The 19,623-nt window shown below is 44.2% G+C and overlaps 1 protein-coding gene across 1 annotated transcript in view; it reads left to right on the plus strand.

Annotated features, from left to right (window-relative positions):
* NECAB1 (N-terminal EF-hand calcium binding protein 1) overlaps positions 1–19,623 on the plus strand; it is a 281,579-nt gene that overhangs the window by 17,281 nt on the left and 244,675 nt on the right. Inside the window, exons 2-3 of the mRNA XM_044295098.1 lie at positions 5,275–5,299; positions 13,275–13,383. Coding sequence (XP_044151033.1) covers positions 5,275–5,299; positions 13,275–13,383 — 134 coding nt within the window. The remainder of the gene's footprint in view (positions 1–5,274; positions 5,300–13,274; positions 13,384–19,623) is intronic.

Below are 19,623 nucleotides of genomic sequence, written 5' to 3' on the forward strand. Positions count from 1 at the left end.
AGCCTATAGATGGGGACTGAAACAACCTATAGGTTTGTATTGTATTGTTAGTTGCTGCAAATTTGATTTGTGGAATCCGCACTTGAAAATCCACGTGAAATTCAAAACATGCGATTTTACCCTAAGGAAATGATCACACGTAGCGGATCCACCTTGGATTTTCTGTTGCAGAATTGTTTATCTGCAGCATTTTACGGTACTAGCAAAGTGAATGAGATTTTGGTTGATCTCATCCCAGCGTTCAGGGGTGCATTTAGCCTTTCTGCTGTCTGAGGCGAAAAATTATTCCCCCCTCCATGGCAATTTCTTAACCTTACCCCTTTGCCACAATGAAAGCGTTGATTCCCCATGGCCCTGCCGCTGCCCCCCTCTTGCCTCTACCTGGTGCTGCCTGAGGCGATTGCCTCACCTGGCCTCATTGGTGGTGCACCCAGTGGCGTACATACAGGGGTCGCAGTTGCGACCGGGCCCGGCACTCCAGGGGGCTTGGCCGCCTGTGGACCCCCCTTGGCCCTGCAGTCAGTGTTCCCTGTAACTAAGCTGCGCTGGTGGGCGGCCGCGCAGCAATTATTGTGGCCCCGTTCAGCCATATCGCGTCGCTCAAGGCTGCTGGCAAAATGCCAGCGTCCAGCAGTCAGGGCAGTGAGTGTCAGAAACATCTCCGTCATGCGCCTCCTGCCCCGTCTGCATGCTCCTCCCACTTTATGAATGAAGCAGGCAGGCGGGGCAGGAGGCGCATGACGGAGGGAGCTCAGGGAGAGATGTTGAGCTCAAGCTGCCGACTCGTGGACCCCCCGCAGTGCATGGCCCATGTGCCCGCCCCGCTGCCCTGACAGCCGCTCACTCCACAGCCGCTGCCCCGTGCACTGGATCGCAGCAGCAGAAGTGCGGGGAGGAGCTGGGCCATGACTGTGGAGCAAAATGTTGTGCAGCAGAACTCCCCGCTGTGTGCGCAGAGCCGGGCACTGCACCAGCCCCGCCGCCAGTGTCCCCGCCTTTTCCCTTCCCACTGATACATTACTAGAAGGCAAAAGGGGGTCAGTCAGCACATCCCAAAGAGCAGGAGCACGTTGCTATGGCTGAGAACAAGACTGTTAAACAAGACATACAATGCAACAGCTCACTGCATACCAAATAAAGTACAAAATTGCGTCACAGTTGCAAATGCTATACTAATAAGTTAGAGATGCTTGGCAAAATCATTTTGTACAAAATTATTTGAGCCTGTCTGCCGCACGTCAAGGCGATCTCTAGTTAGACGGGTTCCTAACACTAAATTCTATCTGTTATGTCCCATAACGGCTATCATATAACTCAGCAAGTGTAGGTTCCACATGCATGCTGGGCCCGCTTTAAGTTCTGTCATTTTTTGGTGCCAAAATGGCCTCCATTATATCCTAGGAAAGCAGGGGCCAACATGCATGCCAGGCCCACTCCACACCACTCCCGGCGCCAAATGGCCACCAAGGACTGCAATGAGAGTCCACACACTATCTCTCTCCTGGTTCCATATGGCTTCTGTGAGTGAGGGGGAGCAGGCCTAGCTATATACTCACACTAGTTGAAAACAGCCTATGAGGCAGACAAGCTGATAAGAAGTGCACGGCTGGGGAGGCAGCCACACCTCCAGCACAAACTGCAAAGGGAAAAGGGGGTCAGTCAGCACATCCCAAAGTGCAGGAGCACGCTGCTATGGCTGAGAACAAGACTGTTAAACAAGACATACAATGCAACAGCTCACTGCAAACCATTACTAGAAGGCACTTCCACAGATATCCCCATAACAGTGTCATCCACAGATCCCCCCATAAGTGCCCTCCACAGATCCCCCCATAAGTGCCCTCCACAGATCCCCCATAAGTGCCCTCCACAGATCCCCCATAAGTGCCCTCCACAGATCCCCCATAAGTGCCCTCCACAGATCCCCCATAAGTGCCCTCCACAGATCCCCCATAAGTGCCCTCCACAGATCCCCCATAAGTGCCCTCCACAGATCCCCCATAAGTGCCCTCCACAGATCCCCCATAAGTGCCCTCCACAGATCCCCCATAAGTGCCCTCCACAGATCCCCCATAAGTGCCCTCCACAGATCCCCCATAAGTGCCCTCCTCAGATCCCCCATAACAGTGTTATCCACAGATCCCCCCATAACAGTGTCAGATCCCCCATAACAGTGTCATCCACAGATCCCCCCATAACAGTGTCATCCACAGATCCCCCCATAACAGTGTCATCCACAGATCCCCCCATAAGTGTCATCCACAATTCCCCCCATAACAGTGTCATCCACAGATCCCCCCATAACAGTGTCATCCACAGATCCCCCCATAACAGTGTCATCCACAGATCCCCCCATAACAGTGTCATCCATAAATCCCCCCTGTAACAGTGTCATCCACAGATCCCCCTATAACAGTGTCATCCACAGATCCCCCTATAACAGTGTCATCCACAGATCCCCCCCATAACAGTGTCATCCACAGATGGCAGTACAGCAGGATTGCCATCCAAAACCAGCCTGTCCCACACAATTATCACACACTATCTCTGCTGTACTGTATAGTCATATACTTCGGTATCCTCTCTAGGAATACTATCTCCTGACAGGTGGCCTTCCTGTCTTTGGTTATGGTGGGCAGCTGGTAGCTTGCAATCTCTCCACCAAATGCAGAGGAGGCTAGAGCCTGATAAAAGACAATTACCTTCCTTTGCCAATATTCTCACTCCCTTTCTGGGTTGAGTGGATCTTATGCAATCTTTCCCTTCTATGGGCTGGTACATGGAGTTTGGAGTTTAGAGACTTCATGGGAACTCAGGCACAAGCACATTTTCATGAAGCACAATCACAATATTAAGCAGTGTGTTTCAGGACACTGCATAGATATGCGCTATAAAGTATGCCAGTTTCTGGTGTAAATTCTAGTAAGTCTGTCGGCTGTGGGAGTCACACCCCCTTGCATTACGCACTACCTACAATTTAAACAGTTTGGGGCTTATCTGTCTGGCAGTCCCCTAACGATGAATGGAGTGGCAGCAGACATGCTCGACTGTATTAATATGGGGAGAGGGGAAGACAGGAACCCCATTGTTGTGATTGGTGGGGGTCCCATAGATCAGGCAAACAAAGGGGCACAACCCATTTAATGGGGTTTTCCAGTATCTGATCGGTTAGGGTCTAACACCCGGGAATCCCGACAATCAGCTGTTTGAGAAGGCACCGCAGTCTTCTTTTTGCTGTACATTGTGGCTGTGCTTGGTATCACGCTCAGTCCCATTCACTTCAGTGGGACTAAGCTACTTCTTGGCCATGTGATCGATGAATGTGTGAGAAGGCTGTGGTGTTACTGCCAACACCAGTGTCTTCTCAAACAGCTGATCAGTGAGGGTCCCAGGTGTCGGACCCCCAGTGATCAGATACTAATAACCTATCCAGAGATAACCTATACATTCGAGTGGAGTTTTGATTGGAGGGTATGCTGCAAATGTTGTGGATTTACAGTGGATTTCTCTGTGGACGTCACACTTTGTGCACAGAGTCCTAAAAAAAGATTCTCCAGAATTGCAGTTTTACAGGGAACACAAGTAATTACACAGAGACGTCAAGAGTGCTGACAGGTCCTCCAAAAGGGCATACATACTGGGTTGCAGAAATCCCTGCTGCAGCAGTCTATGTACGGTAGGGCTACATCCACACATGGCATTTTTGTTGCAGAAATTTCAGTCTGAACAGGGGCTCATGCACATGAACGTATTTTTTGTCCGCCCATTCCTTTTTTTGGGCGGCCCATATGCAGAACCATTCACTTTAATGGGGCCAAAACTCAGCATACTGGAGCTCTTGGTGTGTTTTTTTTTAGGCATCTTGACATCACCTTTTCTATAGTGGAAAAACAGCATGAAGAAAACACATGGTGTGCAAAAAACACACAAAAAAACACAGCAAAAAATGCATGAGGCAAAAAAAAAATGCATTGTGTGCAAGAAACACAAAAAAAATGCAGCAAAAAAAAGTCAGTCCGGAAAAAAAAAAAATAGACATTTTGATAGCTCAAAGAAAACGCAGTGTAAATTTGTGTTTCGCAGCATGTGCATTGACTTCTGAAAGCCTCAGTACTTTCACATCTGCACTTTGTATTTCGGTTTTGAGATCAGACAGAGGATCTCAAAACCGGAGCAAGACTCTTCCGTTTTGTCCCCATGCATTGTGAATAGGGACAAAACAGATCAGCATGCATTCCATTCCAGTTTGTTCCGCTTTATGACCGGACACAAAACCGCTGCAAGCTACAGTTTCGTATCCGGTCTGCGAAACAGGACAAACCGGATTCGGCACTAAAAACAATGGTGCCGGATTAGTCTTTTTCCGGATCTAAAAAAAAAACGGATCCGTCACCCATAGACTTGCATTGTTTTTAGTGCCGTATCCGGTTTGTCCAGTTTTGATAAATACAACCGCATTTGAACGGAACGGATGCCTCCTGATGTGTTAAATCTAACAGAAGCGTTTTGCTCTGGTTTTGAGATCCTCTGTCGGATCTCAAAACCGGAATACGATACGCAGATGTGAAAGTAGCCTAAGATGGATGGGGCTGTCAAGCCATACCAAAATCATCGCCTCTGAGCAGGAGATTGTCCTGTGTAAACAGGGATCACTGTAATGATGGAAACATGTATGGGTTAATGAAGGAGCTCACGTTTTCATCATCTCACTAGCTGGAGGGCTGTTTTTTCCCCATTTGCTTTTCTTTTTTTTTATTATATTGCCACATCATTGTCTTACGGCTTGTACCCATTCCCCTAGATAGATAATAGATAGATAATAGATAGATAATAGATAGATAATAGATAGATAGAAGATAATAGATAGATAGATAATAGATAGAAGATAATAGATAGATAGATGATAGATAGATAGATAGATAGATGATAGATAGATGATAGATAGATAGATGATAGATGATAGATAGATAGATAGATAGATGATAGATAGATAGATAGATAGATGATAGATGGATAGTAGATAGATCTAGATACAGTAGGTACAGCTGCACACATGGGTAGCTGTTGTGACTGTTTTTACCTATATACGGTAATCATAATATCTTGTGTTATTCCGCTGCCTGTGAGTCACATAACCGGTCAGGTGATGTAAAAGCCGCTGTATTATCCGAGCTTCTACAAGACATATTAAAAAGATGTCAAATAAGATTTAATTGGGATGAATACGCCTGCCACTTGTACAGATAGTTATTTCTTTCCTCTTTTTATTTTCAGATATTGAGAAGAGCAGACAAGAACGGTAAGAACATGACGGCGTTGAACATATCATTAAATGGCTATGCAGAGCGGGGAATATTTATGTCCACAACTCCCCTCAGAGCTCTGATGATACATACCTATGATAATTAGGAGGAAGCTGTATGACGCATTCAGGTCAATCTGAGGGATATGCTCCTTCTATCCACCGGTAGAGTGTATTTTCATTTTTGTGGTATTTTTAGCTATGATTTTCATGGCAAAATAAAAACAAAATGACTCGGTCTCATCTTAAGGCCTCATAAACCTGGCCGTGTGTATTTTGTGGCCAACAATAGGACGTGTTCTGTATTTTGCAGAAGGCATATATGAACGCAGAAAGCACACATATCTTCCGTGAAGTAAATGCGTCCGCAAGAAAAAAAAGGATGTAACATGGACGTCAAATATATTTTGCAGACTCATGCTTTCTGTCAGCAAGGTACATACGATCGTGTGTATGAGGCCTTATTGAATATAATTGTCTGTTTTTTTTTTATCTATATAGATTCACAATTTCTTCTGCTGTCACCACTAGAGGGAGCTGAGGCGCCTACTGTATACTGAGCGCAATAAAAATACATACAAAGTAATCTCCCTCTAGTGGTGGCTGCAGGCAGTCAGCATGTTGTCTTTTAAGTGGATCTGTGTTTAGACCGTGCTGCCCTATAGGGACAGGTCAGTTCAAAAAGAAATATTTTAATGTTTGACCGCTAACAGTGATCCACAAAAACACCTGACACAAAGTTATAAGTCTGGTATGTTCATGAGGCGAAAAAGCGCTGCCTCATGCCATCCTCCTTATAGTGACTGACAACTGGCTGGGCTGCTGTGCAGTCATTTTTGCCATTGTGTTTGTTACAGCAGATTTTTAGGTGTTGTTTTTTTTTTTTTTTTTATATAAATATCTTTATTAGTTTTTTTTCTGAACAAAAACAGTGTACAAATATGTAAGAAAGCAGGAGCATAGTATGTATGCCTTTTTACATCTCCCAATACCCAATAAGTGATCCAATTGTATACACACCAACAGTTTATAGCACATTGGCCTGACTAGGCCAATTAACATATAAAAATAAGAGATGTCCCAAGACAGTACTAATCTCCCTCTGCCCATATAGAACAGACCTATTCCCCCCCACCCAAAGCCAGGCCACGGCTGTCACCGCTATCCCGTGAACGGTGGGCGACTCCCATTTTGAGGTGTTTTTAATAGCTATTTTTTTTTATAGCATTTTATGTGGGACTCTGTCTGTCGTGAATTATGAAACGCACTACTGTAAAGAAACCGACTTTTGTGGGGCATTTTACCTTGTGGTTCAGCATTTTTAGCTTTAATGTGTTTTTTTTATCCACTGGGCTCTGGGTAATGTATTTTTCCCATAGAAATTGCACAAAACCACCAAAAAAAACTCAAAAAATGCTGAAAAACACCCTAAACTAGCTAAAAGTAGTCTTAAGATATGCAAAAGGGCTCATGCTGTATGGAAATTTGACACATCTTGCTAGATGTTAGACATTGTTTTCTAACTTTACGCTACCTGTTGGTTGCCTTACTTTCCTCTAAATTTCTTTTGGCTGCCTTTTTTTCACAATTTTAATGTGGTCAAAAGTTACTTTTAAATCTATGTTGCAGTACTAATAACAGAACATTTGCAGCAAGCCCTTGAGGAGCCGGTGGAGGATGGGAGCGGCTCCTATGATAACACAGTCTATCACAGCGGCTATCCTCTCACCATTTCTCCCTGTGGCCAGAGGAGTGCAAAGATGAGGGCACCCTTTCTTCCCTCAGGGCACACCCTGATTCTGGAGCTCCTGCCTGATCGTAGATGGGCTGCCCTTCATGTTAGGTGTTTGGATGGGTGCAAGGCTGGATGTGTGGAGTGCAATGGCCAGCATATGGCGTATGAGTCAGGAAACCAGGCCAGATGTAGAACAAACGTCACTTTTAAATGCAAAATGCGAGTTGTAATATATCCAACAACAATGAAGCAGCGTTCTGTGTGTACACAGTGCAAATCCTCTCCCCAGATAGTGAGGTATGGAGGTTGGCAAAGTGGCATAAAGTGGCATGCTATCCTGCTAATGTCGCTCTCACTAGAATCGCTGGCTAGCAACTGTAATCTATGGCTGCAGTGTCCACTGCGGGATGCAAGTGTTTAGAGGTGTGTCTGGCTAGGGTATGGTTAAGGGCTCATGCACACAAACATATTTTCTTTCTGTGTCCACTCTGTTTTTTTTTGCGGACTGTATGCGGAACCATTCACTTCAATGGTTCCGCAAAAACAAAAAGGAAGTTAGTCCGTGTGCATTCCGTTTCCGTATGTCCGTATTTCTGTTCTGCAAAAAAATAGAACATGTCCTATTATTGTCCGCATTGCAGACAAGGATAATACTGTTCTATTAGGGGCCAGCTGTTCTGTTCCGCAAAATACGCAATGCACAGGGACGTCATCCATATTTTTTGCGGATCCGTTTCAAAATACATACGGTCGTGTGCATAAGCCCTAAGTGTGATGGGGGGCCAGAACAGCCATTTTTTGGTTACCTTGCCTCCTAAAAATCTTAATAACAAGTGATCAAAATGTCATATGTACCTCAAAATGGTACCAATGAAAACGTGGCCTCATCTCATAAAAACAAGCTCTCATACAAGACCATTGCCAGAAAAATGTAAAAAAAAAAACTCTTATCATGCGTTTTTATAGTATTTTTATGCAAACACCACCTCTAGACGGTCTATTAGACATCGATGGTAATTATTAAATGCAGTACAAACGTGTTTTATTTTAGTGCGTGTTGTGTGTTAACGAACGCATACTGGCCACATTTACTAATGTCATTGCACCAAGATGCTGGCATAAATTGTGGAAAAAAGTGGCCTTATGTGGCGTATCAAGGGTAACACGTTATCTGCACCTAGCCCAACAAGGGGTCGTTACTTATGAGAAAGATGCTTTTGCTTTGTGGGTAGGAGCGTGGCCTAATAGGCAACATTTAGTGGCAAAATTATACCACCAATCTGTCATAAAATCTGTCTCCACGTAAGCCAACCAGTAGTTGGTATAGAGTCCAAGAAAAGTCTCTATCCCCGCACCACATTTATCATCCAGGTCTAGGCAGCCTGTGTAGGTTCACCGCTCTATGTTGTGCCGTTCCTTTAATATTCCTGCTGAAAATTATGAATAAATTACTAGCAATTTGCAATGAAGATCTAGATGGATGTTACCAGTTGGCAATGTGCCCTTGCACTGATTGAGTGATGTCAGAGTGTACAGAGACACACCCTTAATGGGTAACACCCAACTGGAACTGCTGGTAATTCGTTCACATCTTCTAGCAGGAATAATAAAAGAATGATACAAAATAGAGTCATCGGAATAGACGCTCCAGAATTGTTATTACATGGGGAATGCAAGTAGTTACTAAAACATATATGTCACGAGAGGGGACAGGTCCTCTTTAAGAAACTCAGTTTTGTTTCGTCTGCAATTACCCTGAGGCTAAAAATATGTTTGATGCAGCGCGGCAGAAGCTGATAGCATTGCCTTGTGGTCTGTGGTGAGGTTGTGGATATTTAGTGTAGATACCTGTGTTGTACTAAATCTTACATTAGCAGCTTATAATGTTAGTATAGCGAGGTTCATTAAGATAAAAACCTGAATTACTAGAATTAGATTAGTCATAGACTCTAATTCATGTACATAAATTGGTTCTAGATTATATATGCAATGCAGGCTAGCGATCACAGTGTGGATTCATAGCACGACCAGCCATGTTAGATTTTATAGATTATTTAGCAATTTTGGGGTTGCTGTAGCGGCACATTTGCGAGACGCACTGCGACCCCATTCATTTCTATACTAGCACCGCTACACTACAATCCCACGCGACCAAGATCGCCTTGTAGCCGAACCCTTAAGTAAGCAGGACTTCACTGAAAGAAAAACTTCATTGGTTAACAATGTACACTTCAATTGAGTGGAAAATATGAACAAGCCCCCTCCAAACCTCCACATACAAAAAAAAATTTGAATATTGTGCAAAGTTCATTTATTTCAGTAATGTAACTTAAAGGGGTTGTCCAGGTTCAGAGCTGAACCTGGACATCCCTCCATTTTCACCCTGGCAGCCCCCCTGACATGAGCATCGGAGCAGTTCATGCTCCGATGCTCTCCTTTGCCCTGCGCTAAATCGCGCAGGGCAAAGGCATTTTTCTGAGTTCCGGTGACGTACCGGGGCTCTCTATGGGGCTGACAGGAACCCCGGTGACGTCACCGGCACTGATGGGCGGGATTTGGCTCTGCCCTAGCCAGTAAAACGGCTAGGGCAGAGCTAAAGCCCGCCCCTCAGAGCCGGTGACGTCACCGAACACACTGCTGGGCGGAAGTTACCGCCCGGCAGTGTGTTATTGTAAACACAAGAGCCATTGCCCTGCGCGATCTAGCGCAGGGCACTGGAGCGCATCGGAGCATGAGATGCTCCGATGCCAGGCTCAGGAGGGCTGCCGGGGTGAAAATAAGGGTATGTCCGGGTTCAGCTCTGAACCCGGACAACCCCTTTAAAAGGTGAAACTAACATATGAGAGATTCATTACATGCAAAGCGAGATATTCCAAGCCTTTATTTGTTATAATTTGGATGATTATGGCTTACTGCTTATAAAACCCCAAAGTCACAATCTCAGGTCCCCTTTGCTCAGGGAGTACGGACTAATTAGCTGACTAGAGTGTGACACTTTGAGCCTAGAACATTGAACCTTTTCATAAAATTCTAATTTTAAGCTGCATTAATGCAATTTTTTGTAATTTGCATTACTGAAATAAATGGACTTTTGCACGATTGTCTTGACCAGGTTGTGGTCCTGGTCAAGACAATCTCCTGAACTCCAAACTGAATGTCAGAATGGGAAAGAAAGGTGGGCTACAACAGCAGAAGACCCCACCGGGTACCACTCATCTCCACTACAAATAGGAAAAAAGAGGCTACAATTTGCACGAGCTCACCGAAATTGGACTGTTGAAGTCTGGAAAAATGTTGCCTGGTCTGATGAGTCTCAATTTCTGTTGAGACATTCAAATGGTAGAGTCTGAATTTGGCATAAACAGAATGAGAACATGTAATATATAGAAAGGCTGAGCACTCTCCCAATGGACCACACAGAAACTATTCAAAGATTGTTTGAGTTTATTACACCAATATATAGATCTAAAAATCAACAAAATTACAATAAGACTATAATAAAGATAAAATATTCAAAAAAATACACTATGAATATAATAAAAGGGTTAAACAGATTCAGAGCATAATGAGTAGAATGGTTTACAAAAGCATAATATATCTGGCTTTGATGAAGTATGTCCTGGATATGCAGAAAAAAGATGATGATTTGCAGATATTCGACAGTCAGAGAATATATGATAATATTTTCGGATATATTTTCGAATATATATTCGCATAAATGTCCAGACTGGAATAGATTATGTGCTTGCGATAATTAGTCAATATCCCCTGTGTGGCAATTTAAAGGAAACACTTACTCTTGCAGACAGCCGTCTGATTATCGCACACGGTGGCGTCCCACGTGGCTAATGGAGTTGAATTTCGGCGGTGTCTGTTACTTGCAGTACAGCAGGAGTAGTGTGAGCGATATAGCCCTCCGTGTAGAGATTCTTTGTGAAAGAAATTGAAGTTGTAGCTCTACTTCATGGGACTGAATGTTTGCTTTATGCCATAAAGTTCCTCAGGGTGAAAGGAATTGATTCAAATTATTAGCATCGGGACGTCCATCAGCTGATGTGCGGGTCTTTTGAAACCAGACGCGTTTCGGGGTCTTTTCCTAGCCCCTTCCTCAGTGGTAGCCCGCAAAGGGAAAAGAACCCCTTTTTATACCCAAAATCCTTCATGATTCGACAGATTACAAAATCTGGAGTGGATTTGGCGATTTGTATCAGCCAGTTGCATATTAAATCCGGTATGGAATAGAAGATGGATGTGTATATTAGATATATGCCAGTTTTTCAAATGTAACTATTATGAAGAATCCTAAATGGTGTCTCATAGGATTATACATACACATACATATTAATTCATAAAACATCTATGAAGTTTTCCGAAAAAACGCAGATGCGATTTCTTCAACCTTTGTGCGTTTTTCATGCGTTTTTTGCGTTTTTTCAAGATTTTGCATCTATAGCCCATAAGTATATGTAAGGTACCAGTTTTCAAAGAAAACATTCTCCCGAAAATGTTTAACAGTGTCTTATATATCAGTATGTGGATATTAGTCACTATCTGTGACCCAGCAGTACAATTTTCCAAAAAACGCAACTGCGTTTTTTTGATAATCCATGCGGTTTTCGTGCGTTTTTTTGTAAATTTGCTGGATTTCTTCTCCATATTCATTCCACATATAGATATATATTACATATGATAATTTAAAACGTATAGTAGACAATAAATCTTAAAATACTTTCTATATATCAGAGATTGAGAACATGTCCATCATGCCTTGTTACCACGGTGCAGGCGATGGTGGTGGTGTAATGGTGTGGGGGATGTTTTCTGGGCACACTTTAGGCCTCTTAGTGCCAATTGGTCATCGTTTAAATGCCACGGGCTACCTGAGCATTGTTTCTGACCATGTCCATCCCTTCATGACCACCATGTACCCATCCCCTGATGGCTACTTCCAGCAGGATAATGCACCATGTCACAAAGCTCGAATCATTTCAAATTGGTTTCTTGAACATGACAATGAGTTCACTGTACTAAAATGGCCCCCACAGTCACCAAATCTCAACCCAATAGAGCATCTTTGGGATGTGGTGGAACGGGAGCTTCGTGCCCTGGATGTGCATCCCTCAAATCTCCATCAACTGCAAGATGCTATCCTATCAATATGGGCCAACATTTCTAAAGAATGCTATCAGCACCTTGTTGAATCAATGCCACGTAGAATTAATGCAGTTCTGAAATCAAAAGGGGGTCCAACACCGTATTAGTATGGTGTTCCTAATGATTCTTTAGGTGAGTGTATGTAATATGGATCTTTGGATTTTTCTGATTTTGTATGTTTGTTATATAAAATAAAATAATAAAAAATAATAATAATAACATCCCCATTAATGTATGCCAGAGAATCTCCAAACAGTGCTACACGTAGGTGCAGATAAACCTACCAGTGTCCCAGATGCCCTCATCAGTTACTCAGTCTTGGGGCATCTTCACATGGTACATTTTCCATTTTGGCACAGAAATCTGCAGAAAAGCTGTCTATTCTGCCTCCCATTGTCCCTCAATACAAATCCACACTGCTGCTCATATCCCGTGGTGGAGAATGGGGCTAAACTGTGGTCTGATCTGCCGATCAAGCTTTAACTATGTGGCATTCAAACCCTCAGATTTGTGCCGTGGCCTCTGCAGCACATTGAATTTTTCTAAAGCTTATTTTCAGTCATGTGAACATGCCCTTGGTTAAGGCTGTATTACACCAACAGATTATCTGACCAATTTCTGTCCAATCAGACCAATAGTTGGTGTGTATAACAAAAGAACTGTGTGTGTAAACGGCCATATGACCAATGATTGGTCAGAAAATCTGTCAGATAATCTGTTGGTGTAATACAGGCCTTAGACTCCCCTATTTGTGACTCCACAGAGTTCTTGCCATTGATGACCTCAGAGTGTCTCAGTCAAAGATGCCCTTAGATGACCAGCCAATGATGCCCTCAAAAGAAGTCAACTTGTGCCTTTTGCAGGGGCTGCTCTCTGCATCTGACCTGGATGGGTGTCTTGTTGTTGACTTTTGCTTGTTTTATTATAGCTGACTCCTGTTTCTGTCATTTTTACTCTCTTTGCTCTCCCTCATGTTTGCACATCAGATATCCTGCAGTCCATCGCTCTGTACTCTACGTTCTTCTAAAGCTTTTTGTCCCAGTTTTTGCCCATATCATATCATTTCCTTTTTTTTTATTGCAGATGATGGAAAACTTTCTTTTGAAGAGTTCAAAGCCTATTTTGCTGATGGGATGCTAAGTGCAGAAGAACTGAGTGAACTTTTTCACAAGATCGACACACACAAAACAGAGTAAGAAGTTTTTTTTTTGTTGCAGAGTCTATTACAAAGTAACCAAGATCATATTAGGCAGGATTCACACCAGCGCTAGCAATTTCTGTTGTTCTCCTCTGTTAGTGGAGCAGAACAATGAAAATAATGGACATAACTGAACGGAACCGAATAGACCTCATTGACTATAAAAGCTGTCCATTTGGGGTGCCACTGTTTTATCCCCCCCCCCAAAAAAAAGCCCCCAATGCAGATGTGAACCTACCCTTACCAGGTATCTTCTCTATGATAACATAGAAAGGATAGCTGGATGAGCTGTGCACCTTCTGGATATCTTTGTTTTAAGATTTTAATTATCCTTTAGTAATATTCCAAGATTTTCATACTGATGGCCCATCTTTAGGATACGCCATCAATATCAAATCAGCGGAGGTCTGACACCTCACACCCCTGCTTTTCTGCAGTTTTGGGGTGTCTCCATCACAAAGTACACAGCTATGGTGTAGTGGACTGTGATTCGCTTCAAGGTGCCATCGTGCAGATCGCCAGGAGTGCTGGATATCAGACCGATCAGATATTAATGGCCTAACTGAGGATAAGCCATCAATATTAAAGTCTTGGAATTCCCCTTTAAGTGGTCATCTTACTAATTAGTTTTTATTCAGAGGTGGTTAATGTGGTCAATAACTTAACATGCATGATGGTGTACACTAGCAATAAGTCACCAGTGTATGTATTAAGACAACCCCTTTACAGAATATGATTGTCTATGAAGACTATTTTACCGTTTATACAGTTACTAGAAGAAGGACCCAGCTTTGCACGGGTATATTTCATCTATTTCATTTAATGTTTGTGTGTGTCGTTAAAAGATATCGAAAGTATCCACTATAACAGTGACCTCCACAGCAGCCTGCCCCTAGGGTAGCTAGAGGTCAAGTTTTAGGCCAAACAGTCCGGCTTTTAGACTCCCTGTCCTCCACCTGGCGCAAGGCCTGGACGGACACAGGGATGTCCTTTTGAACAGCTCCCTCTCAGACAGCAGCACTGTGCTGTCTGAGCGTGAGCTGAAGGGAGAAAGTCACCCTCCCTACTGCCTCTGCAGCTGACAGAAGTTGATTTTTTCATTCCCTGTTGACTGCGTAGTGGGAGGGGGCGTGGCCTAGCCAAGTCGGGGGGGGGGGGTGTCTTAGCGGGACCTGGGGGCGGGTTTTTAAGTCTGTCTTTTGAGGGTGACCTGAATGGCCACCCTACCTGCCCGCTGAACTGTGACCTCCACAGCACTCCGCTCCCTTAACAGTGTCATCCATAGAGCCCTGCCCAAAAAATGCATTGTCCAAATTCCTTTACTTCAAATCTGCAAAATGGTACAAACTTGCAGTACATTTTAGGCTAACTTCACATCAGAGCGAAACATTTCCATTGTTGTGCTCAGTGATAAGTTATATAAATAACCGGCTGCTTTGATGTCATCTCAACCTTACTGATGTCATAGCTGAGGGCAGTGATTGGCTGTCATTGTCAAATGTCAGGGCAATATGTCACCTCTACATCTGATATTGCAAATAATCGCCCAGTAGCTGATCATGGGAGGAATGGAAGCTGGTTGAAGGAGGCAGTATATAAGGCTTCCTTCACACACAAATTTGCTCTGCAAGTATTTTCCCTATAGAGAAGCAGGTGAAAAGGTCACTAAGGGGCCCTAGGCTAGGCGGTGCCTTTTATCTGGGTTCCCCATGCAGCGGAGATCAGGTGCTCGGCTCTCCCAATGCAGTCGGGCTCCTGCTTTAATGGCCTGGATCGTCGGAAGCGCCAATCAGGGCCATTTAACCCTTAAATGAGACAGTCAATAGCGGTCGTGTTATCTGAGTGGTTTGGAGGGAGGGGACTCAGTCTTTCAAGCATCAGCACCACTGCGGATGGGATGGCAGGGTATCGATGTCTTAGTATGACAGCCGGGGGTCTAATGAAGGCCCACAGGTCTGCCTGCATCGCCTGCCTATTAGGCTGTGCTGGAGGTAGAGATCATAATGCTACCAATGAAACTACACAATGGACAGGGCTGAGTAGTTCCAATGCTGAAGCTATTTTGTAACTCGATTGGTGGGGCTGTGAGAATAGGTCATCAGTATTAACATTTTGGACAACCCCTGTAAGGTATATTGGCATGCACCAGACATTTCTTCTATTGCCTGCTCAACTGAATGAGGCTTGCAGAAATCTATGTGTTTGCCACCAAAATAGCCCAAATCAGCTGAATAGAACTGTGATTTTCAGTCACAGAAATTTCTCAAAAAAATCGGTCACACGTATATATTGTATACCCTACATGCTCTGAGGGACAAACCTCAATTACCGGATTATCCTCTTACCTCTGCCTGCTGGCATATTTCAAAGGAAATCTGACAAGAGGTTAAAGCAAACAAACCCAAACAATTATTTGGCCAGAAATTGAATGAATCTGGTAAAAATTCACAGGCATTATGAAATGAATTAGTGCTTATGTGCTTTTATTGCATGTATTGTATTGTAATGTATGTGGTTTTTATTGCATATATACTGTGAAAATGTATAATATACCATCATACCAGGCTGAGGGCATGTTGTGTACTGTCACATAGAGGCTCAGACACATTTCTGTAGCAGGGATATTATTGGAATAGTAGGATGTTGTAGTGCATTGAGTCAAAGAGGAGTGGAAGCAGAGGATGGGAGTGAAATGAGGGCGCACCCTTTGTGACCTCTGCTCTCCCCTGGTTCTGAGGCTCCTGCCTGATGGTAACTGGGGAGCCCTTCGTGTTAGGTCTTCGGATGGGTGCAAGGCAGAAGTATAGAGTGAAATGGCCAGAGTATGGTGTAGAAGTCATAAAACCAGGCCAAAGGTAGAATAATTGTCTGTCTTTACTCAAGTGCAAAATGGGAGTTTTGTTACAGCTTTCCTTTCTATTTTGCTAAAGTCGCTCTCAGAAGAATCTATGGCTAGCAACAGAACCTTGGCAACAATGGTTGTAATGTCCACTGTGGGTTCCAGGGTCTTGAAGGCAAGTCTGGTCATGGGTGTCCAAGTGTGAAGGGTGTCTTAATGATGTCGTTCACAGCAGCAAAGTCAGGATGGCTATAGTAGCAGGTTACTGTTCCTTGCTGACTCCTATGCTTAGCCATGCAGATTCTAAGTTCTCCTTTCTCTTCCTCTCTTTCTCTTCCCTTTCTCCCTCTTTTGTAGATCTTGCAGCGATCTGTGAGTATCTGTGGCTCTAGGGCTTAAGGAGAGGGAGCATTAGCAAAAGCTTCCTTTCTCTTCCAAACTCCAATCTAGACTGACTCCAGCTAGGGGTGGATCTTGGATTCAGACCTAACCTCCTGCAAAGGGCTGAACCAGGAGTAGTAACCCTGGTTGACGTGCCATCCATGCACAGCTATGCTATGTATAATACATAACATAACATTACATATATATTATATAACATTAGATAACAAGCCATACAAGCAGATACCCCCTGCTCTAGGGTACTGCAGTAGCAACAATTTATATTACATTGAAAGCCACACCTTTATCCAAGGTCATGATGAACAAAATGTACATGTAATCATACAATTAATTTAAGGGGGTATTCCCATCACAATGATCACTGTTTATTCTGTTAACGATGTGCCAGTGATCATTTTTGTAAATCTATTGTATTGGCAAATTCCCAACTTTCTTGATAAAATAATTTTGCTCCTACCTCATTGTTGTTATATGGTATCCCATAGATACGGCCACCGCTCGCCTCCCGAATTCACTGGACATGCTTGCGCAGAAGACACTTTATTTTTACCCAGCCGGCCGCTCATTGCAGTCCTGAACGCGCACGCTGCCGCGCATGCGCAAGGCTTATTTCTTCAGGGCCGCGCCTCATACAGAGCCGCGCATGACCTGTATGCAGTGCGGCTCTGTATGAGATGCGGAACTAAAGAAATAAGCTTTGCGCGTGCGCAGCAGCGTGAGCTCTCAGGACTGCAATGAGCGGCCGGCTGGGTAAAAAAAAAGTCTTCTGCGCAAGCGCGGCCCAGGGATTCGGGAGAGAAGCGGTGGCCATAGGAGACACATGAACGAGCACGCAAGGAGTGTGATGTCAGAAAGAGGCGTGGCAGGGCTTCACTCAAACTGCCTAAGCCCGCCCAGCCTTAGAAGCATGAATCCAGGAAGTGAACAGCAGAGCTGGCTGCAGGTGAGGACGAATTAGCAAGATGGGAAAACCCCTTTAATGTATCATATATGACCTTGGGATATTACAATGGAAGCAGTAGCGTGAATAGAACAGCTAATTTTTGAATGACCCCCCCTCCCCCTTCCTGGGAAACCTCATCCTCCCATGCTGTGGCTAGTCAAGATAGCTCTCGCAGACCGGGCCTGGCAGCCGCTCTATCCGTTTCCTACACATATATACTGTATGTCATGTCATTGTGTATAATGTCATTATGTAATACTTTTGGGGGGGTCCTGACAATAAAATCTTTCAGTCCTTCTTCTGGGTGGGCCCCTTCTGAGTTCGGGCCCCATAGCAGCCGCTTCCCCTGCTTCCACTATAGCTAAAGGAAGTATGCAGGTTTGGGGTATTAGTGGGAAGCAATAGCCCTTGGGGTGTCACTTAGGACACTAGGGACCCACAGATGACCTTGAGAAAAACATGTATGAAGCCATAGTTGTCAGATGCACTGGGCACCATGTATTATCCTCGGAGCACTTGATGACATTGTTGTGTGTGTTTTGTATGTCATTGTTATTAATACACTATGTAACTCTGTTACATGAACAGTAATGCTGCTCTGTAGACTTTGTGGGCCAGTTTTACTATCAGTTAGACAGAATAGACCCCAGTGGTGTAAGTAGATTCCTGTGGGGCCCAGGGCAAATTTTGGATCGGGCCCCCTGACATAGTGGTCCAAGCAGTAATAAACTCCTGCTAAACGTAAGACAGCAAGGAAGCGGGCTTACATATAGAATTGGTGGTGGATCCGCCGAAGTCATGTAGAGGTCGGAGCCTCTTCATAACTCTGGCAGATCTACCGTCAGCTATAGGGGATATTAAAACCGGTGTCTAAAACACCGGTCTTAATAAATGACCCCCGGAGTCTTTACATGCACCAGGTTCAGGTTGTATGATAAATCTGGCACATCTATAGTCGGCTCATCTTTTACTTTCGTTCAGATTTTTACGCCAGACATTTTGGTGCAAAAAGTTGCATCTGAGATCAAGCCTCCTTTCCCACTAAGCCACCCCCTTGTTGATCACGGAAATAAAAAAACACTAGATGCAAGTTCTTGTGCAATTTGACCATGGTTGGTCTGTGATTGAGTTTTTTGCCTTCCACATGTCATCCATAGTCCACATGCACTGCTAGGCTGAAAAGGGGAATTCAGGAGCATCTCCTACCAATGGTCAGTGAAATCCACTGACAGAACATGGATGCCATCCCTATTCTGACAGTGGTTTTCATTGACCTGTAGACTTCATGGACCAAAGTACTGCGTGTATCCATTGTTGTGGATTGGTGGAAGAACAAGAACTTGTACATAAACACATTCAAATCAATGGATATGGGATATTTGTCGAGAACATTGTATTTTTCACGTGGCATAGGTGAACAGAACATATCTCTACTGTCTCTATATAATTTAGGAGCAGCACTTGTAGGATGCACTATACAAAGCTCACTGACTGCTATTTGTTAAAGGAGTTTTCCAGGACTTAGATATTGATGAGCTGTGCTCAGGATAGGTCATTAGAATTGGATTGGTGGGGTCTGACACACTGCACTCCCAAAGTGGACGGAGCCTTCTGCTTCTGGTGCTGTCCACTGTATAGTGGCTGTACTGGGGTACTGCAGCTCAGCTCCGATTCCGTCTGCCCTTGTCCTGTAAGCGTCTCCTTCTCCTAGGCTGCAGCGCTGGCCAATCGCAGCGCAGAGCTCACAGCCTGGGATAGAAAAAACTCCCAGGCTGTGAGCTCTGCGCTGCGATTGGCCAGCGCTGCAGCCTAGGAGAAGGAGACGCCCACAGGACAAGGGAAGTCTCCGCCTACTATAACTTAGAGAGTGAACATACCGGAGGGCATAACGGGAGAACGGAGCGGCGCCCGGGGATAATAGTAAGAGTAGTGAGATCCCCGGGTGCCGCTCTCCATGACAGCATACTTCGTTCACAATGTTTTTCAAGGTGAAAGGTCCTCTTTAACTACAACAAATATAAATGTAGTAATATTATATTTATTATTAGTA

This window comes from Bufo gargarizans, chromosome 5 (assembly GCF_014858855.1).
Source record: "Bufo gargarizans isolate SCDJY-AF-19 chromosome 5, ASM1485885v1, whole genome shotgun sequence".
Taxonomy (NCBI): Eukaryota; Metazoa; Chordata; class Amphibia; order Anura; family Bufonidae; genus Bufo; species Bufo gargarizans.